Source organism: Mustela putorius, unplaced genomic scaffold (assembly GCF_011764305.1).
Source record: "Mustela putorius furo isolate JIRA1106 unplaced genomic scaffold, ASM1176430v1.1 tig00003859_pilon_pilon_pilon, whole genome shotgun sequence".
NCBI lineage: Eukaryota > Metazoa > Chordata > Mammalia > Carnivora > Mustelidae > Mustela > Mustela putorius.
The window spans coordinates 26,951,193-26,973,648 of NW_025422011.1; the positions used below are offsets into that span (position 1 = coordinate 26,951,193).

At 38.4% G+C, this 22,456-nt stretch overlaps 1 protein-coding gene across 18 annotated transcripts in view; it reads left to right on the forward strand.

The window, feature by feature from the left end:
* Positions 1–22,456, forward strand: part of SOX6 (SRY-box transcription factor 6) — a 609,548-nt gene that overhangs the window by 568,921 nt on the left and 18,171 nt on the right. For 15 of the 18 annotated variants that reach the window (XM_045066197.1, XM_045066194.1, XM_045066196.1 and 12 more), the window contains 2 exons: positions 19,126–19,359; positions 21,939–22,155. In XM_045066197.1, coding sequence (XP_044922132.1) covers positions 19,126–19,359; positions 21,939–22,155 — 451 coding nt within the window. The remainder of the gene's footprint in view (positions 1–19,125; positions 19,360–21,938; positions 22,156–22,456) is intronic. The other 3 variants (XM_045066192.1, XM_045066193.1, XM_045066203.1) reach the window with 1 other exon arrangement.

Genomic DNA, 22,456 nt, shown 5'->3' on the forward strand with positions numbered 1-22,456 from the left:
CTGACTTCTGGGTTCCCAAATAAATAAATAAATAAAACTCCTGTTTCTCCACATGACACTCCTCTAGATATTTGCTCAAGGATTAGGGGATTTAAATTCCAGTCGCTCCACCCTTGGCGGGTCCCTTTCTTTCCGTGAATTTTTGCATCTGTAGCTGAAGAAGTTGGTCCAGGTGATTTCTAGTTGGCAGTTTTTTAACTGTCTTATTGTACTGCCATATAATTGAAATCAGTCACCTTTAAGTCAACTAGAATGTAACAAGTATCAATTAAGAACCACACCATCGGGGTGCCTGGGTGGCTCAGTGGGTTGAGCCGCTGCCTTCGGCTCAGGTCATGATCTCAGGGTCCTAGGATTGAGTCCCGCATTGGGCTCTGTGCTCAGCAGGGAGCCTGCTTCCTCCTCTCTCTCTCTCTCTGCCTGCCTCTCTGCCTACTTGTGATCTCTCTCTGTCAAATCTTTTAAAGGAATAAAATTGTTATAGAAATATATTATCTCTATAATGAGATGTCTTTGCCCAAGAAGGAATCCAAATACTAGAGTATATATATATATATATATATCAGGCATAAAAAGATGGGAAATTGTACATATTAAAAGAAAAGACGGAGGTAAATCCGAATTGTGTCGGGGGCTTATGGGTCTGACTATGGAGTCAGCCTAAGACGGTGTTTCCAGGGATCTTAGAGGAAGTGATAGGCAAAGCAGTTTCTATGGAACCATTAGGCTGGGGTCCGAAGCCAGGATTAGCAACCTGGAGGCCCATGAGGACTGAGTAATAGCCACGGGCTGGGAGATAAGCCGAGTTCACCAAGCCCTTAGCTCCAGTCTAACTCTGTTGTATGAGGAGCCTGTGCACCAGTTTATATCAGCACTATATATAAAGTGCCGCTCTCTTAAACAAGCAAATAAACTTCTCTTAAAGAAATATATTTGCTGTGTCTTAAAAGCTCCCAAATAACTTTTAATGTTGGTGGAAAACAATTTCCATTGAACTCTCCAAGTGATGGATTGTCCTGATGGGGCAGGAGAGTGAAATGTCAAGATTCTTGTATAACTCCATCCCCTAATATTCCATAAAGGGAGCTCAACCTGCTTCTCAGAGTTGCTTAAGCTAGGAAGCCTGAAGAGCTTGCCTCCCTTTACTGAGGAAACTAGTCCTGGCCAAGAGGTCTCTCATTGGGCTGGCTTCTTCTCTAAAGAAGTGTCAGGACAATGCATATAACCACTGTGCGTACACACACACACACACAAACACACACACTACCCCTAGCTAATTTTCTGACTGAATATCATCTACCCTAGGGGGGAAAATACTTGTCTGTGCTATTACTAAATCACACAGAAGTACTTCCCCAACTTGTTTGAGAAACTGGGCCACAAAAGATTAACATCTACCATGAAAATTAGATCCGAGATAAGAGCAGCCTGCGTATGCTCCCAGTGGGACTGCAAAATCAGTTCACGCCTCCTCAGTACCATGTCGGTCTGCTTCACGTGTTCCAACACATCAGAGCAAACCCTGGCTGGTAGAGGTCTATCTGCCATGTTCGGACTGACTATGTAGCTCTTGGGGTATGGACCCTGGCTGGGTTACCCGTCCCAGAGTCACCCTATCTTGGCAGCAAGGGCCATTTGACTTGCTGCCTACAGGCCAGTGAATTCAGCCCAACCTCAGCCTGGTGGGACTTAAAGAGCATCTGGCCAATTTGGAGTGCTTTTTAAATTCTTTCTGCTTAAGGTCAGGACTGGATTTGAGATCAACTTTCTCCCTCCCTTCCCCCAGTTGGTCCTTTCCTCTTTTTCAAGTTCTGATAACTGTGCTTCTAACTTACTTCAAAAAGTTGATAACCACCTAGCTCTTTCTCATTTTCTTGTTACCGACTTAATCTTTTTTTTTAACTAACATTTTTTTATTTTTCAACATCTCCTTCTTTTATATTCATGATCTCACTTTACTTGGCTTGTCTACGACTGTTCGCTTGTGCCCGCTGCCTGCCATTTCGTACGTACTCTAGCGGTGGTTCTCTGTAGACTGAATTGCTGACGACAATAGTCAAACCTTTCCAATCAGGATCCATCCGTACTTCAGGGGCCCCCAATCTTCAGTTTCACTCCCATGTTCATGTTACAATGTACTGATTATCTCTTATGTGCACAGAACATATGGGCATGGCAGGAAGGATTTTTATAAAGACGGACTGCACTATATTCTCTAAGAGCTAGTGATGTGGTTGGGATTATAATAGCAACACATAGAAAACAAAGCAACTGAGGGGGTTACGCGTGCAGGTCCGTCATTAAGGAACCAGAAAAAATGTGCTGTTTATAAAAAGAAGCTACAGTGCCTTTGGACAACAAATATAGCTGGAGATAAGCTTAGGTTTGGATGAGCAGAGAGAAGCGGAAGAACTTTCCATTTAGGGAATAATCCAGGCAGATTCAGGAATGGTAAAGCACACAGACATGTATAAAGAAGTTCCAGAAGGGAAGCATCACCTTTCTGACTCTTGTGTTCCCCACCAAGCCTAGTAAAAGCCTCACATATATTTGCACTCAGTAAATATTTTGGAATTGAACGTGTTATGGAAATATCTGGGTTCCATATTGGAATGGCCTTGAATGCCGGGCTCAAAAGTTTGGACTTTGCCACCAAATAGGCATTAACCTTTAATTGTTCAAGATTGACTTAGATTATAGAGGTTAAAAATAATGGAAAAGCAGTAGTTAGTTTTGTCTGGGATATCTGTTAGTCTCTTTATTCCTCTGTTCTGTTTAATAGCCTTTGGGGGGGGGGGGCGTGCAATTCAATGAGTGTCCTTTCTTATAACATTAGCAGAGAGCTGAGTAGGAGTCTTTTAGGACTTTGATAGTGCAGACCATCTTTAGTCCAAAAGTAGGAGGACTTTTCATCCAAGTCATATTAAAAATACTTCTTTTCTTCCTGGCTATCTTGTTCATTTAAGTGTGATTTCACCTTGTCTGGGGTGACTGACGGATGTTTTACAGATCTCTCCTGTAACTTTTGCCTCTCATTAGTGGAAAGTGGTTCTTTCAATTGTTTTTGTTCAGTAACTACTTACCTTAGAGATGATGCCCCATATTAGGTCTTGGTACCAGAGGGAAGCAAGTGTGTAAGAATCCGTGGGTGTTTGCATTATACTGTAGACTGTTACATTTAGGAGGAAGCTGTAAAAACTAACTCTGAACTAAAACTTAATATCCCAAGTCTTAGCCCCGGAGAGAAGAATTTCATAAGCAATATATTCAACCATTTTAAATTTACACTAAAAATACAAATTGCAGCTTACTGGTTTATATATACTTTCATGGCAGAGAAATCACTTCATGCTGCTTCAATCTAAGCTCACGTTTCGCGGGGAAGTCTGGTCCCATGAGGACAAAATGGAAAGGGAGAATGATCAGTCCATGTTGCAGACTTACAGAACCGTTAGTGGAGGAGAAAGAAGAACAACAAACAGTCAAATGTCCCTGAAACTACCTTGCCCTTCGTTTATTACAGTCTCATAGTCAATAATCCTAATCCTTTGGTATTTTTGAAAGAGTCTTTAATGAAAAGCTGATCCATAAATTTGCAAGATAATGATCCCTTGCTTTTTTTTTTTTTTTTTTTTTTTTTTTTTTTTTTTCTGGCCAGGATTGAGCAGCATAGTCTGGTTACAGTTTCCACATGTGGGGACTGGGGGATATGAGATGGTCTTTTGGGGTTGGATCCTGTCATATATGATACATTTTAGCTCTCCATCGTAGAGACCCTTTTGAATATTTTTAGGCTTCAGGCAGAAAAGGAACTCCGTGAAGTAGTAAATTGTACTCTCCAGCTAACGTGTGGGTTCATTTTATAACTACTCTGAAGAACAGGCCTGTGCAGTATGGGAAACATCACCAGGTACGGGGAAAGACTGGAAATGGAATAGTTAGGAGTTAAGCCTCTGATGTGTCCTAACTACTGGACTAGACATTCTACGACTTGTCTTGCTGGTTTTGCTGCTGCTATTTCTAAGGGCAGCTACTGCTTAGTGAGTGGTCCCTGGGTTCTAGTAGATGAGCTAAGAAATTTACATTCCTATTTAATCTTCACAAGGATCCTGCCAAGTAAAAATGATTAGCTCTCTTTTGTCAGGAGATGAGATTACCGTTTAGAGAAGAGAAATAGTTTTCCCAAGTTAGGAAAGATCAAATGTACAGATAAAACTCAGATCTGTCTAACTACGCAGTGTCTGAGCCGCACTGACTCTCATTTTTCTCCAAGATGAGCTGATTGAGTTGCTTGCGTTTGTTGGAGTAGATTTTCCTGTTGGTTTTCATTAAAAAGCAGGGGAAAAAATGAGGAAACAGAAACTTCTGAAAGTTTTTTAAAAATCTTTCAAACTGTTCAAGTATTAGGTACCTTTCAAATACTTTCACCAGATTCTTGGGGTGAAGAATTTTCTGGTGGATCTTGGAAATGAGTTGACTGCCGCAAATGCTTCTATTATTATTTTCGTACTATAACCTAATAAAAACATTTAGTTTCTACTGCGCCCATGATCTGCATCTCTCATTCTAATAAAAGGCAAATTCCCTGAAACAAATAGAGAAGAGAAACCAATTAAATGGGTTTTATTGAGTCTTAAAAGCCAAGTCCAGATGCGACTGAAACATTTCAACTGACCATTTTAGAAATTAATTCTGATGGCTAACGTGAAACTTAGGGTATAGTTATATCTGAGTTCCTTGTGATTTTGCCACTTACCAACCATGAGATCTGGTCAGTTTCACCTAAACCTCAGTTTCCTCATGTGGAATAAGGAATGTGAATTAGATGATCTTTAATACCCCTCTCATGTTAACATGATCCTATTCTATGAGCGTATTTTATCTGTTTCTGATGACCCTGCTGTCTGTTTGAATACACGCTTCAGTTGTACATATTTACATGCATGCTACAACACTAGAACACCTTCCCGATTTAAGATTTCCAAAAAGCTCAGACTTGACCTGCCATCCTTTCGAGATTTCCCAGGAAGTGGGGAAGCTGGGATTTCAGAATTATGTGGTGTGGCAAGTCAGTAAAAGAAGCCAGATTAGAACCAATGCTCTCTAGGTCCCAAACACCGAAGGGTGTCTTTTCCCTTCAAAGCCTTGTCATTTTGCAGGGTGCTCAAGGAAGGCAAGGTGTTTAGTAGGATATGATAAAATGGGGTTTATTCAAAATCTAATTTCAGAAATTCCCAGGTTCTAAAGCAACCTGTAGATATTTGAGTCTCACTCTAGAATGTTCACTGTTGGAGATGTCCACTGCTCTCTGCCTTTGAGTATTTATTTCCCATATGCCCACTTGTGTAAAATACCTTGGGAAGCAGTTGTGAACAAAAAACACAGTCATCACTTACCCTTTTGGGTTGCACAGTCTTGGGAAGAAGGTGAGCACATGCAACTGGTAATTTGGACAAAATATGATAAATGTTAAGATAAAGGGATGGAAAGGAGGCCATGGGAGCCTGCCAGACTTAGCCCAAACTGACAAACCAGGCAAGACTTCATGGAAACCACCAGCCCTGACATGAGTCAAAGAATAAGTGACTGCAAGATGGACAGGACATCCTAGGAAAAGGGAAAGCATGAATTCTTAGTATGAAACAACGGGCTGTCTGGAGAACAAGAAGTAGTTCAGTATGATAAAGGAAAACATTTTGAAGTAGAGAAGGCAGAGGTGGAACTAGAGACCTAGGGAAAGGACCAGGTCATGGGGAGCCTGACTAAGGACTTCATCTTTTGGGCATTAGGGAACTGTTGAAGACTTTTAAATATTAGGAGTAAACTGGTCAGGATTGCATTTGTGATGGATCACTCTGGGTGAAATTAGGAAAGGTATTTAAGTGGGGATGGGGGACACAAAGCTGGAAGTAAGCCCATCAGTTAGATGGCTAGTATTTATCATAGTCCAGCAGAGACAGTGAGGCCAAGGCGATCGATGAGGGACAAGTACGGAAACAGGAGGATGGATTTAGCAGTATCTTTGTTAACTAATTCTGAGCTTCACTTCATCTCAGTTTGTGCTCCTTAATCTCATGTAGAATCTATGGTAGTGTATTGAGTTGGATGAAGCCAGAAGCTGCTGAGCAACATGAATTATTTAGTCTCCCAGCTTTTTACCAGTCTCTATATTCTCCAAGGGAATCTACTTGAATCCGAGCCTGGTTCTCCTGAAAACTTAGGAAGCCAGAACCTATTATTGTCTTACTTCATCCACAGTGGTCTCTGGTTCAAACTTAAGTGATGTCTTTTTGCCTGGGCTCAACAGCTTGTAAGCTTTCCTCCTGTGCATACAAATAGCAAAATAGATAATAAGTAGAGTATTTGATGTTCTCTGCTACTTTCAGGTCATTAAAACAAAGAATCACAGAAGTTATCCCAGTTGCCCTTGGATCCCATAGTTGAAACAAGATAAGGTCTCTGTTTAGCTATCTGTGTAAAGCAAATATAACTTGAGAATTTAAAAAAAAAAAAAAAAAGAGTAAACATGGGCACCAAAACTGAAAGCAAAAGACTCTTGAAACTACAGACTGGTATATCACTGGCTAGAATTTCCTTCATTTTGCAAAGCCACGAGCCACATGCATCAGCTCACCACAAAGTCATTAAGCCTTTTTAAGCTCAGATGAAAAACATTAACAAATACCACAAAAGGCTTTAGTATAGCCCCTTTGTTCATTCACATATGGCACTTTATAACTCCTGAGCCACTCCGGTCGTGTGTTTGTTTAAGCTGCCTCCATCAGGCTGAGCCTGAAAGAACAAAAGACATCTTGAGCAATCCTAAGCAGGAAATGGGCTAATCTAAACATGGTTTGTGACACTTTAAGTAGAATAGAAAGGGGAGGGATTGATTAGTCATTAATGTCCAATTGGCTCCATATGGATGTTGCAATAATAAAGCCTTTTTTCAGAGCAGTAGCAGAGTTATTGAATTAGAGGTTTATGTTTCCTCAGAGCTGACCTTAGGGAATTCCCTTTTGGTTCTTCTTGTTGATCTTTTAAAGAGAATGGAGTTTCCAATAGGAAAAAGAACAGAAGCCTTACCCACAATAACACTTGCTCATAATCCTGCAACTCGGGAATGCGTTAATTTAGCATCGTTTTAATTCCTGCTATAACTTCATTCCTTCATGCTTTCTTTGCATGTTCTGGCCTCTTTGGTGGGCCATATTTCAGAGATCAATTAGACAGTGGCATGGACTTCATAACTGGTAATGGGCTCCCTTAATGTTTGCTTAACTGTGGCAGAGAGATGGCATCCTTATGGGGGGGTGGTAATGTTCCAGCCCAGGAATGGTGGGCTTTAAAATTCAGGTATTTCAGATCACGAGACTGTGATTGGGGTAGTTTTGGTGTAAGGGGAAATGAACTATACTGCAAGTCAGAAGACCCAGGTTCTAGATCCGGCTCTGCCCCTTATGAACAGCATACCAGCATCTGGTTATTCCAGAGGAAACTAACGCAACCTCCTTGAGCCTTGGTTTTCTCCTCTATAAAGCAGGGCAAATATATCTACCCCCCCCCCACCGATTTCAAAGGATTGTAAAGAGGATTCAGATAATGTATTGACTGAAAGCACTTTGTAAATAATATTGTATGTAAAATTACTTAGCACGCATGGTAAGCCTGTCCTGGAAACTGACCTCCAGCCTAGTCTAGTGATATGCCTGTTTCCAAAATACTCAATGGAAGTTTTTCTTTATGTGTATACAATGTCTATCTATCTATCTATCTTAGTTTATTCAGTGAATTTCTTGCTATAAAGTTTGAGAGTTGAAGTAAGGAAGGTATTTGTTTTTAATAAGATCAAAGAAGGTAATTCTTTGTTAACTTATCTAGCTAATCTTGTATAAAAGACCTAGAGAGCAAAACCATAGTCTTCCCCCCTGGCATCCCTTCTTAGAAGATGAACCCATCATTTCTCTAATGATTAAGATTCTTGCTTAGCCCTGGGATGTATTTTCGGGCCAAGTAAACCACTAGGATAGTCCAATTGTTTTGGGTTTTATTTTGTTCTGTTTTTGTAAGAAGAAATCAAATTTGAATTTTAAGTAGCCTTATAAGTTCACTTTCTGGCAGTAAGTGGTAATGAGAAGTTTGCAGAAGTTCCATAATCATAGAGACACAGCTGGCAGCCATTCCTATGGACAGTGAATTGGGCTTCTACAATAGTAAGATAGACTTGGTGGGATAAACATGGTGACATTAATACCTTCCATCTTTCCTAATTTTTCAAGCCCCCTTCTAAAATTCCTTCATCTTCTATATTTTTGTTTCTGATGCACTCATTATCATCATTTCTATTAACCCAAATAAGGGACTATTAACTGTATCATGTAACTCTTTCCAGAATCCCACAGGAGAAAATCAACTATTCTATTGATAGACTAAAGTAGCATAAAATACTATGATTGCCAAACAATCGAATGGTATATATTTGTGTCTCTTTTTATTAAGAAGTTTTTTTGCCCTTCTTAATATATATTTTTTTTAATTTTCGTTTTATTTATTTATTTATTTATATATTTAGTAAATGAGACCAACTTTTTGAGTTCACATGGCCTGAATATGCCATACACTTGGGTCCACAGAGAAAAAAAACCTTTCAAGAAAAGATCCCTTTGGTTTGGCTTTCTATTTTATTTTGGTTCTTTGTTTTTGCTTTTTTTATTTGTTTGTTTTAACTAAGAGTTAAAACAATTTCACTTTGAATAGTATCCCATTGTATCGGTATACCACAATTTGTCCATTCTCCAGTTATTTTCAGTTTTGGTTATGATGAATAAAACTGCTATGATATTCTTACATAAATATATTTCTGGACAAAGTTTTTATTTGTTTTGGGTAAGTACCTAAGAGTGGAAATGCTGAGTCGTTGGTAAGTATATATTTTACTTTTTAAGAAACGGTCAAACTGTTTCCCAAAATGGTCACACCATTTTACACTTTCACCACCAATACATTAGAGTTCCAGTTGCTCCATATTCTTGCCAATGTGTACTGTTATAAGCCATTCTGGTGGGTGGGAAGTGGTATCTATTGTGGTTTTAATTCCTATTTTCCTGATGACTCGTGATATGTAATACCTTTTTATGTGCTCATTGATCATAACCATATATATGTATATATTACATTCTTAATAGCATCAGAAAATAAAACACTTGGGAATAAATTGAACCAAAATATTTTGTAAGACCTCTGCACTAAAAACAATACATTTGTCAGTTAAATTAAAGAAGACCTAAATAAATAGAGGAATACACCAGGTTCATCCTCTATTTTGTGAAGTGTTCATGTCTTTTGCCCATCTTTAAATTAGATTGTTTTTCGATAGAAGTTCTTCATATGTTCTTGATACAGGTTCTTGTCAGATATGAGTATTATGAGTATTTCTTCTCAGTCTGTGCTTTGACATTTCATTTTCTTTAACAACAACTTTTTTTTTTTAAGATTTTATTTATTTATTTGACAGACAGAAATCACAACTAGGCAGAGGCAGGCAGAGGGAGAGGAAGAAGCAGGCCCCCTGCTGAGCAGAGAGCCCGATGTGGGGCTGGATCCCAGGACCCTGGGATCATGACCTGAGCCGAAGGCAGAGGTTTTAACCCACTGAGCCACCCAGGTGCCCCTCTTTAACAACAACTTTTGAGGAGCAGTCTTAATTTGATAAAGTTCAACTTATCATTTTTCTTGTGTAGTTAGTACTTTATAGCCTATCGCTAAGAATCTTTGCTTACTCCAAGGTCACTAAAATGTTCCTTTATGTATTCATTGACTTTTTGCTTCTGGTTTTGTTATGATTCATCTCAAATTAATTGTGGGGGAAGTATGTGATAAGAGGTCAAGGTTTATTTTTTTCTACATATTTATTCTCTTGTGTTAGCATTATTTTTTGAAAAGACTATCACTTCCCATTTCAGCAGCTAAAGGCTTTATTGAAAATTGGCCCAAAATATGAGGGTTTAATTCTGGACTCTCAAATTCTGTTCTAGTGGTGTATTTGTCTATGCTTATAACTAATACCATGCTGTCTTTTTTACTCTATTTTTTAAAATGTCACATTTTTACTCTAAGTCTTAAAATCAAGTACTTTGAATACTCCAACTTCTTCCAGTCTGTTTTGGCTGTTCTTACTGCGTTATTTTTATATAAATTTTAAAATCAACATGTTAATTTATGGAAAATTATCTTTTGGAGATTTTTTTTATTGGGATTGGGTTTATATATAGGTGTATTTGGAAAGAATTAACATCTTAACAATATGGACTCATCTGGTCTATGAACATGGTGTGTATTCCTCTATTTATTTAGGTCTTCTTTAAGTTAACTAACAAGTGTACTGTTAGTGCAGAGGTCTTGCACACTTCTGGGGGTCAGTTTATTCCCAAGTATTTTATTTTCTGATGCTATTATGAATGTAAACTTAAAAATATATTTTCTAGTTATTTGCTGCTAGTATACAAGAATACAGTTGATTTCTGTATTTTTATATTGTATATTGCAATATTGCTAAACTCATTAGTTTTAGTAATTATTTTGCAGATTCCTTGGGATTTTCTTTGTAAACAATTATCTGTGAATACAAATGACATTACTTATTCTTTTCCAATCTTATGCTTATTAGTTCTCTACCTGCAGAGGAGTGTTGATAAGCAATGGTGAGAGTAGATATCTCCTGCCTTCTCCTTTCTTAGGAGAAAGCATTCAGTAGTTCACTAATAAGTATGATGTCCAACAGGTGTTTCTTTTTTTTTTTTTTTTAAGATTTTATTTATTTATTTGACAGACAGAGATCACAAGTAGGCAGAGAGCAGGCAGAGAGAGAGGAGGAGGAAGCAGGCTCCCTGCTGAGCAGAGAGACCTATGTGGGCCTCCATCCCAGGGCTCTGGGATCATGACCTGAGCCAAAGGCAGAGGCTTTAACCCACTGAGCCAGCCAGGTACCCCCAACAGGTGTTTCTTAAATGCCTTTTACCAGACTGAGGAAGTTCTCTTCTATTACTAGTTTCCTAAACATTTTTAACTTGAGTGGGTATTGAATTTTTTTTAAACCATTTTCTGAATCTATTGTGATGATCATGTTTTTCCCCTTTGTTTTGTTATAGAATTACATTGCCTGATTTCAGATGTTATATTACTTACATTCCTGAGATAAATCCGACTTATTCATGATTTATTATCTATTTTACATATTGCTGGCTTCACTTTGCTAATATTTTATTAAGAATTCTTGCATTTGTGTTCAAATCTTTGTCAGGGTATAATGTCACCTCATAAAATAAATTTGGGGAATGTTCCTTCTACATCTACTTTCTTAGTTTATATAGAATTATTTTACTCTTTCCTTAAATGTTTGAAAGAATTACCAGTGAAACCACTAGGACTGGAGGTTTCTTCATGAGAAGGTTGTTGGCTATAAATTTAGTTTCTTTATTAGCTATAAGAGTATTTAGGTTTTCTATTTATTTTAGTGAGTGAATTTTAGTAGTTTGTGTCTTGTTCATTTTATTTAAGTTGTCAAGTCTATTGGAATTAAGTTATTCACAATAATCCTTTATTATCCTTTTAATGCAAGTAGTATCTATAGTAGAATCCCCTCTCTCAATCCAAATATTGGTATTTTCGTTTTCTCTCTTTGTTGATCGGTTTTACTAGGGGTTTATCAATTTTATTGAGCTTTTAAATTACTAACTCTTGGCTTTATAAATTGTCTTTATTGTGTCTGGTTTACATTTCATTGATTTCAACTCTTTATCCATTCAGAAAATCTCTGATTTTGGTTGGATTAGTTCATTTATTCATATTTAATATGATTATTGAATTTGATGGACTTAAGTCTTATAATTTGCTATTTGTTTTCTGTTTGTTCCCTCAGTTTTTGTCCTTCTGTCTTTCCTTTCCTTCCTTTGAGTTAATTGAATCCTATTAGTATTAAGGCTTTATTTCTTTAGAGCAGTGCAAGGTTCACAGTAAAATTGAGGGGAAGGTATAGGGATTTCCCTTCTCCCAGATATGCATAGTCTTTCCCATTATCAATATACCCCACGAGAGTGGTACTTTCTTTCTTTCTTTTTTTTTTAAATTTTAAATTTTTTTTATTTTTTTATAAACATATAATATATTTTTATCCCCCGGGGTACAGGTCTGTGAATCGCCAGGTTTATACACGTCCCAGCACTCGCCATAGCACATACCGTCCCCAGTGTCCATAACCCCACCCCCCTTTTCCCAGCGCCACCCCCGAGCAACCCTCAGTTTGTTTTGAGAGATTAAGAGTCACTTATGGTTTGTCTCCCTCCCAATCCCATCTTGTTTCATTTATTCTTCTCCTACCCCCTTAAGCCCCCATGTTGCATCAGAGAGTGGTACTTTCAATGGGTAGACCTATTCTGACATACCATAATGACCCAAAATCTGTAGTTTATCTTAGTGTTTGCTCTGGGTATTGTACATCCTATGGTTCTATACAAATGTAAAGTAACATATATCCATCATTATGCTATCATGCAGAGTATTTTCACTGCCCTAAAAACCCTCTGTGTCCTGTCTTGTCATCCCTTCTTCTCCGACACATGGCAACCACTGATCTTTTTACTGTCCCCTTTTGAATCCTCTCTTAGTCTTCCATTTGAATTATTCTATTGGTATTTTAGCTATACCTCTTCGTATTTTGTTTAGTTGTTGTTTCTAGTGATTTACTATAAATCCTTAATTGAGTCTTTTTTTAGTCTTCTTATAGTTCAAATTATGCCACATTTCACAAAATAAAGCAACCTTTAGCAATTTAATTCCATTTACTACCCTTGTCCTTTGTGCTAATGTGCCATTGTTCCCACATATTTTACCTCTTCATATGTTATAAATCCCACACTAGTGTTATATTTTATAGTAAGTAGTCACTTGTCTTTTAAAAGCATTAAAAAATCAGCTGTTTATTGATGAAATATAGAGAAGAAAAGAAGTTGCTTTTTTAAAGTCACATATTTATCATTGTTGATGTTCTTCCTTTTTTCCTGTATGTCTAAGTTTCTGTCAGATGTTCTTTCTCTTCATCTTGAATAATTTCCTTGAGTATTTCTTTTGGTATGGGTCTGCACATAATGCATTTTTTTTGGCTTTCATTTTTCCGAAAATGTATTTTTATATTTGTTTTTGGAGCATATATTCACCAGGTAAATCTTTGAACCAACTCATTTAATTTTGGCATTCTGAAGATGTTCTATAGTCCTTCATTGTTTTTTATGAATAATCAGTGATCATTTATATTATTGTTACCTTGTATGTAATATATCCTGTTTCTCTGGAACTTTCCTTTTTTTTTTTTTTTTTTTTTGTCTTTGGTAGTCTGCAGTTTGGCTAGTGTCCAGGTATGGTTTTCTTTGAGTTTTTTCTGCCTGCATTTATCTGAATGTCCTGAACCTGTAAGACGATTATTCTCACCAAGTTCCATTAATTTTCAACCAGTGTTTCTTCAAATATTTTTCAGTCATGATTCTCTCTTTTCTTTTTGTAACTTCAATTACACATATTTCAGGATACTTAATAGCATTCTATATATTTCTCAGTCTCTGTTTATGTTTTTAGTTTTTAAAAATTTTCTTTGCTTTCAAGACTGGATAGTTTCTTTTGATGTATTTTCAAGTTCACTGGCCCTTTATCTGCACTCCAAACTTCTGAGAAATCCAATCAGTGAATTTTCATCTCAAATATACTTTTCAGTTCCAGAATTTCCATTTCTCTTTCTAATTTATTTCTCTGCCGAGTTGCCCCAATATGTCTATGTATTCATTATGACAATCTTTCTTTCAAGTTCTCAAACACGCTTATAATGGTGACTTTAAAGCTCTTGTTTGCTAATTACACTATGTGCGCCATAACAATTTCTCTTTCTGTTGAGGTTTTATTTGTTTGTTCTGTTTTGTTGTTGTTATCTCTAGGTCTAATTTTAGTGGTTGCTTGTACAACTTGTAGTTCTTTTTTTTTTTAATAAAGATTTTACTTATTTATTTGGCCGAAAGAGAGAGAGCACAAGAAGCAGAGAGGCAGGCAGAGAGAGGGGGGAAGCAGGCTCCCCGTTGAACAGAGAGCTCGATGTGGGCCAGCTCCATCCCAGGACCCTGAGATCATGACCTGAGCCTAAGACAGACTCTTAACTGACTGAGCCACGCACAACTTGTAGTTCTTTACAATATATTGTACATTGTAGATTATAAATAATAGATTTATTATCAGTTCATTAGTAATCATTGAGATCAGTCAGAGAGAATTTCTCATTTAGTTTCCATGTTGATGTCTCCTTTGAATATATTTGTTCAAGTCACTAACCTGCTTAAAAACTTTAAAGACTTGTTGGCTTGGCATTCAAGGTACTTAGCAATCTGTCTCCTACTTACATTTCTAATTTCATGTCTTAGCACTCCTCTATTTTTTTCTATAAGCCCAAGCATAGCCAGCTTCTTTTTATACCCTAAAATCCTATCAATTTTTTGTTATAACTCTGTACCTTTGTTCACACTAATTCTCCAGTCTAGAATACTTTAAAATTCATACCTACCGGTAAATTTTTCTTCTTCCTTTAAGATGCTGCTCAAGTACCACTGCATCTCTGAAGCTTCCCTGATAGTCATCTCTGTTCATTCCAACAATATCAATAGCTTCTCTTCTCTGCTTTCATGGTATTTTTAAATTACCTTTGTGGGCACTTACACTGTTTTGTAGTTTTCTATTTATGAGTCCATTTCCCTCACTAAACCAAATCTCTTTTAAAAAAAGGCACATGTGTTATCATTCTTTGTATACCCAGTCACAAGTTTGGGTCTATCTGAAATGTGTCAGAAGTGTTTGCTGAATTAGTGCATAAATAAGTGATTACTAGGCACATTATAGAATTAGCCACATTTCTTCCTTAGGGAGAACTTTATATATATACACATATCGAACACTTACTCATTCACTAACATAACCCTTGGAATTTACCCAGGAAGGGGGCCTCTCTAGGATTAGTGCAGGATCATTGCCATAGTCTATGATGGTTACACTGGCCTTCTTTCCAACCCACCTGGAAAAACTCAACTTTCTGTCTTCTCTTTAAATCATTTAAATCACAGATTTCTAAGGAAGTCTTTGCCTTGGCAATTTCTATTTTCTCCCCATGGACTATCTTTCTTTGTCTAACTGAAAGTTTGCCTTTACCCAGACTATGATATGGGGAGACAAAGGATGAATTAATCAAACCAAGCCCCCTGGCAAAGCTGAAGGGAGCAGGAATTCCTGGAGTGCAGGGAATACTGCCTTCCCATGGTGCCTAGTGTGGCGGTGTTGGCCTCCTGGCCTTCCAGTAACTGTCATTTAGGATTACTACCGCTTGTAACGAAAGACACTTAGGTCAGTCTGAAAGCAGTAGTTTTTAGGTACAAAGCTTTGGGTCTAGGCTTCTTCAGACTGCTTTCGGTGAGGAACTATATTGTGAATAATTAACTCACAAATGAGTCCTCTGCTCTTAAAAGTAAGAGGTTGCTTTGTAGAATTGGGAGACATTCCCTAGGACAATTCTGGATTCTGACACAGAGCATTGGCTATTTTAGAATAAAGTACTTTTTTTTTTTTTTAAACTTAGTGTTATTTTTAAAAATGAATGAAGCAGGATGAAGTCACACTAGAGATGTAGATTTTAATTATAACAGAAGGTGGATTTTAGGCTTCAACTATTCAGACTAATAGCACACCTTTTGAAAACAATTCTGTGTTATTCTATAGAATTTTCCTTATGTGTTTAAAAATGCTTACATAATATACAATCTTCATTTTAAAACTTCTGAATTTATACACAACTATCCAGTCATATGTATTTCTACTGCTGCAACAATTCCTTAACCATTTTGTTTTATGAAGCAAAGTTTAGGAAAGCTAAGGAACACTTTCTAAATATTCTTTTGTTTTTGTGCCTTCAATATGTCCTTAAAATTCTGACTCTGATCCGATATCAGATCTGGTTTAAAAGTAGTTTCAAACCTTGGCCTCCCTGGATAAGTTTCTCCTCAACTCTTGGTTTGCTGATATAACAGTCCTAGTTTAGGTCAGGATGTCCTCATTCATTTTCCACTTGACTTTCTTTGGAAGAGAGGAGAGGAGGCAAAAAAAAAAAAAAAAAAAAAAAAAAAAAACCCCACTCGGAGTGTTTCTATTTTCCATTTCCTAATTCACATTTTTATACTTTGTATTGTGCTTGAATTTCTAAGTTTATGGGAACATTTGTTGTGAGTCCTAGGTATCTTCTATGTAATTAATTCACTGTCAGTGTCACATAGACCATATGTACTATGGGAGAAAGGGGCAAGGCCAATATAGGGTACTTGGTGGGGTGAGACCTGAGTCTGTCCCTTGGAAAAGGGTAGAATTTAGTAGGATAGAGGAGAGTAGGGAGGATATATTAAGACTGAGGTATGAATGAGAGAGAGCGATAGAACCTATGTAAGACATGTCTGGGAGAATCAGGGTCTAAAATTAGGAGCTAAAAATCCACCATGATTTCTATCAGTCCGTAGAAGAGTAAAACTTCACATCACAATGAAATACATCTTTTAAATGAATAAATAAATAGAAGCCGACTATTTGGTTTTGCTGGAGGTGGAGAGAAAGCTAGGACAGTAAAAGCAGATCTCAAATGTTAATCACCTGTGGCATAGTAGTTAACTTAGAATAATATTGAAATGTTTTTGCATCTGACATTCTCCACAAGCCTGTCTCCTTTTATGTGTATGCATGCAAGTATATAAATTGCTGAATCCATGTCAGTTGTAAAGTAATGGCACTGAGGGCATCATAAATTACCGTGGTGATCCTCAGGAGAAGACACTGTCGTATCTGAATGAGTGTTTCACTTCCAGAGTAATGTATGCCTTCATCTGGCCCAGCAGTCAGCATATTGCCCTGTGTTGATGGATATTGTCAGCTGGAAGCTACACTACATTTCACTGCACAATAAACATGGCTGTCAAACCCATATAAAGTGAAATCAATTTATCCTGTATGGTCAGTGCATTTTAAATGAAATTAATGTACTGTGGGTATGGTGGCAAAAAGGTAGCAGATTAGTTATGCATCTCGGGGTCTGAGACTTTTCATGTAAGGGATCATTTCTGTCTAGTAGGCCTAAAAGAAGGGATGTTTATAAAATATATTATTTTTGCATGGCCTTCAAATAGTAGCCCCTCTGCCCTCTTTCATGTTTAGAAAAGAATTGATAATATTAGCCGGTGGGGCCCTTTTATCCTGTCTTTTGTTTGCTATAAATGATGATCATATTTGTCAAATAATAGTGCACTTTAATGTTCTAATTTATTACCAGCTCTGACACAAACAAATTTCTACTTAATCAAGGTATCTAGAAATAGAGTAGAAGGGCCAGAGATTGATTGGGTCATGTTGTTCCTGTATAATCACTCCACTGAGCTGAAAGGCTTTACTTTTTCCAGAAAGTGGAAATGTTGGTTTTAATGTATATTTTGCTTCTAAACTTTTGGGAGTAGGCTTTCCTGTTTATGCAGCAGAAATCCTGGCTGACGCCATCAGTCCAACCACTTTACGTTTAGCTATAGAAGTTTCTCAATCTATCGGGGGGGATATTTAGTAGATGCCACATTGCAAAGCATACTTTGTGTGTCACGCTAGTAGGGTTCATGAAAATGTTTCATTTATTCATTCATTCATCTGTTCCATAATTCACTAATTTAACATAGTTTGTAATTAAAACTCTATATGTCAATTGCTTTACTAGAACGTAGGGATACAGCAGTGAACGAGAGCCAGTTCTTGCCATATTCTCAAAGGGATTTCAATCTAGTATGTTACTAGCCGGAGTCACCTCTTCGGAAATGATAAAATGTCAGAGATTTAGGTATAGTTACATGGGGAAACATTAAAGAGCGACTCTTAAACAGCAGAAAAACATATCAGGACCCTTGAAATAAATGCCTTTTAGTCTACTAGTTTGCATAGAAGTTGAAAACCAATCTTTTACTTAATAAATATTTATTGAATATCTATTACGTGGGAAATCCTGGGGACACAAGAATGAGTACAACATAAACACCGACTTTAGGGGTTTCATATTCCTGAGGATGGAGTGGAGAGATCAGAGAGAGATAGTCCCATAAACAAGTAATTACTTTGGAGCAGGTAGCATAAAAGAGGAATGAATGTAGCCCGGGGAACATCATTGCAAATGCTGTTCCTATGGCCTGAATTACCCTTCCCATCTGTCTTTACAGCCCTCCTCTATTCACATGCTGATCTTTATTCATCCTCCACAACACAGCTTAGACATCGCTTCTGCTGACTCTCTTGTCTGATGCCCTCTTGGCACCCTGTTCACTTCAATATTGTAGCACTGATTGTACACTCTGTGACATTGCCTGGGGTCTATGCCCCTCTGTTCCGTGTGCTCCCTAAAAGCAGAGTCTGTTTTATTGGCCTTTGCATCCCTAAGGCCTGGCATAATGCCTAACTCATAGTAATTGCTCAGTTAATATTTTGTATTGAATTAATTAATTCGTGAAACACACCACATTTGGAACGGGCCTTGAAGGATGAGTGGGACTTGTTGGGATTTCATGAAGAATGAGGAGAAGGGGCTTCCAGGCACTGAGAGGAGCAAGGGACAAGGCGTAGTACTGCATGAAAGAATTCTATTTGAGGTAAAGAGATAATCTAAAGTGCTGCAATTTTTGGCAAATGAGGCTAAATGGTAGGTGGGGGTGGGAGCCTGCTTTTGAAGGGAGGAATCACAGCAGGAAAGGTTAATAAAATAATGCCAGTTATTGTCAAATCATCCCCCTGCAACTGACTGTAGTAAGAATGTACAAGGTATGTAAAAACATGCAGAATTAATTCTTCCCTGTGTGTCTTTGGGGCCTCCATCAGAAGGGCCTGTAGAATCGTCATTTGAAACCATCTTCTCCCAAGAGGTCCCTTCAAGAGAAGAGAAGGGCCCGGGAAACTGGCCGAAGCAGGCACAAGTTGTGTTACGTTACTCAGATAATAATGCTTTGCACCTGTCTTGTTCTTCCTGCCCTGACATTACAGGAAGCAAAGCAATGAATGGCTCTGCAGCTAAACTACAGCAGTATTATTGTTGGCCAACAGGAGGCGCCACTGTGGCTGAAGCACGAGTCTACAGGGATGCCCGCAGCAGGGCCAGCAGCGAGCCACACATCAAGAGACCAATGAATGCTTTCATGGTTTGGGCGAAGGATGAGAGGAGGAAAATCCTTCAGGCCTTCCCCGACATGCATAACTCCAACATTAGCAAAATCTTAGGTGAGTGCAGTCTCTGATGCTGACCTTCTACCCGCCTTCCCCTGAGCCCCGAGAGTGGTAAACAGGGGTGTCCCCTGAGCCCTGAGGGAGATTGTGGTTTGCAGACATTGGATGTAGCTCAGCAGGCTGCTTCGGGAGTCTTGGTCATCACCTCTGTGTCCCCCAACCCGCAGCCTGGCATTTAGATTTAAGGGTTACACATCCCCGGGTGCTGGGGAAGGACTGACCAAAAACTTACTGTAGAGACAAAATTATTTACATTCTGTTATATACTGTGAATTTGGCAAATCAGAAAGGTGACCGCTAAACAGGAACCGTGGAGACAACCTAATCTCCTTCTCTTATTCGGCCTTCTTCAATCCCTAAGTTGCTACGAAACCTCAGAAAGGTGCACAGATGCTACAGTTTTCTGCTTCAGTGTTCTTGGGTTCTCACCAGGAACTGGGGTGAGCCCCCAAATCGTGTGCAATTCCTAGAGTGTTGAACAGAGCCTCGAATGATAACTTTAAAGCTCGTAGAATGAAACTGCGTTTACTTTAATAAGATATGACTAGTTCAGATTTTAGAGCAGAGACTTGAACACACAGACCACAGGGCAGAGGCCCATTTTGTGGTCAGTTGCCAGAGTGATTCTCCTGCTCCTCGGGATTAAACCAAAGCCTCATTCTCTGAGCGTAAAGCTTGCCTGGTGCAGATGATACAGTTTGGAATTCTTGTGTTCAACATATTGAACATATTTTATTCAACATGTAGCATTACCGTCAACATGTTTCCTCTTTAAAAAGAAAAAACACAGAAGGCACTGTTCTATTTAAGCTGTCACGAAGTGACAAAATCTCAAAAGAAGCCATTTAAAAAGCTGAAAAACATTAGAGACTTAAACTGTGGTTTTCGTTTTTTAAATGTTTTGTTCAAAAGCAATAAATATTTAACCTTAGTAAATATCGGTGATCTGGACATACACAAATACACATGTTCTGTCACTGTATAAATAATTTAACTTGATTCTGAGACATGGGGAAGCAGTAACCTCTAAGAAAATTTAAAACATACATAAGATCAAATGGTGGTGAAATGTTAAAAAAAAAATAAGTTGTTCCCTTTTGATTTTTGAATTTCAAGATGGATACTAAATGTCATCCCAATTAAACGGGGTGTTATTTTTAGAGATTCTGAGATATGCTCTGGGATAGTGTTATTCCTTTTCAACTTAAGTACCTTTCAAACCAAAAAGCTCCTCATGGATATATTAAATTTTTATTCTAGTTAATAGACATTTAAAAGAAAATCAGTGTTCCCCTGTCCTTGAAATTTGATACTTAACTTTGAAATTTTTTTTTCCCCCTTTTTTGGCCATTTTAATAGCAGCATGAGTAGACTCTCAGATGGGCACAGAACCTCTCTGTTTCCATTTTGGCAGCTGTGGGGAATCTATATTATTGGTGTGCGTTCTGTGAAAAAACTTATTAAGAATATAGTAAGTGTATTCATGAAAATATACACATTAAAGCACAAGTATTTCAAGAGCACCAAGAATCCTTTGTTAAATGGGGCTTTAAGCTACTGGGAGTCAGCAGAACCCAGAGAAGCCGATCTGCATAGACTGTCTACACAACTTTTGCACAACAATCAGAAAAGAACAGGGATGGATGTGCTATTAAAGCAGACCAGGATATTGCTGGCTACAGAGAATATTTGCACAACTTTCCATTTGTTTATGTATGAAAAATCTCCACTGAAGAATAGCTAACATCCAGTCAGCACAGCTGTTACCGCTTTATTCACCAGCGAGACACAAAAATGCAATTTGATACATGTAAAAAAACACATCCCTTCTTCGTCAAGTGTTTAGATAATTCCTTATAAACAATATTAGAGAAGTGAATACTTTTCCTTCTTCCTCTATAAACCACATTAAAAATTTTTGTGCTGTCACTGATACAGGTTTAAATGAACGTTTATAGTACTTGAAAATGGTGTATATAATTCCAACTGTAGCTTCCGACTTGAAAGCTAGAACTTCTTAGGTAGGGTTTAGGCTTTTTAATTACCCTGGGGCCAGGGGAGACGGTGTGCACAGGGGGTTTTTATATACAGAAGGGTAGCCGCATCAACTGACATCTTATCACAGAGTAGCCTCCCTAAAGCTGCTTGGACAAGGGTGGGAGATGTTTGAATCTCTGCAACCAGGAGAGCTTTTTCTGAGAATCCCATCAGCCTTGAGAGTCCCTGTTGGACGTGTAGGTTTTTCACCCCTTGAGAGAGAGAGACAGATAGATAACCGGGAAAGGACCTTGGCATAGGAGGTGATCTTTAAGTAGCAGAGATGTGTTTTAAAATGATACATCTTTCATAGCACCAGCTTTAAGTTATGGACAGAAATAATGTAATAAATGTATCACATGCGAAATTATCCTTTGCTTTTTGCATCTCTGAAAGACTCCTTGGGAGACTTCGTGGTGTGTGAGGACAGGGGCTACACAGCGCCAGCGAGCGAAGCCGTGGGAAGGCGTATACGGTATTCGCCACCAACATGGGGCCCTGACCACTTGGGTACTGAAGGCTATTTTTATGTTTAGGGTCTCGCTGGAAATCCATGTCCAACCAAGAGAAGCAACCTTATTATGAAGAGCAGGCCCGGCTAAGCAAGATCCACTTAGAGAAGTACCCGAACTATAAATACAAACCTCGACCGAAACGCACCTGCATTGTTGATGGCAAAAAGCTCCGAATCGGGGAGTACAAGCAGCTGATGAGGTCTCGGAGGCAGGAGATGAGGCAGTTCTTTACCGTGGGGTGAGTGTTCCCGAACGTAGCCACCTGGGCTTTCCCTTCCCGGTAGGAAACCGCAGGCTGGCTACAGGCAGTGTGGTTGGGAAGGAGATCAGGGAAGGGAGGAGGTCGAGACCTACCCAGGGGCTTGGCTGTGGTGATCTTTGCAGTGTTACACACACACACACACACACACACACACTTGGCTGTGGTGATCTTTGCAGTGTTACACACACACACACACACACACACACACACACGGTCTTGCAGCCTGGCTCCTGCTCAACAGCTCAAAACAAACCTGGTCGCCCTCTCCTTGTCTCCC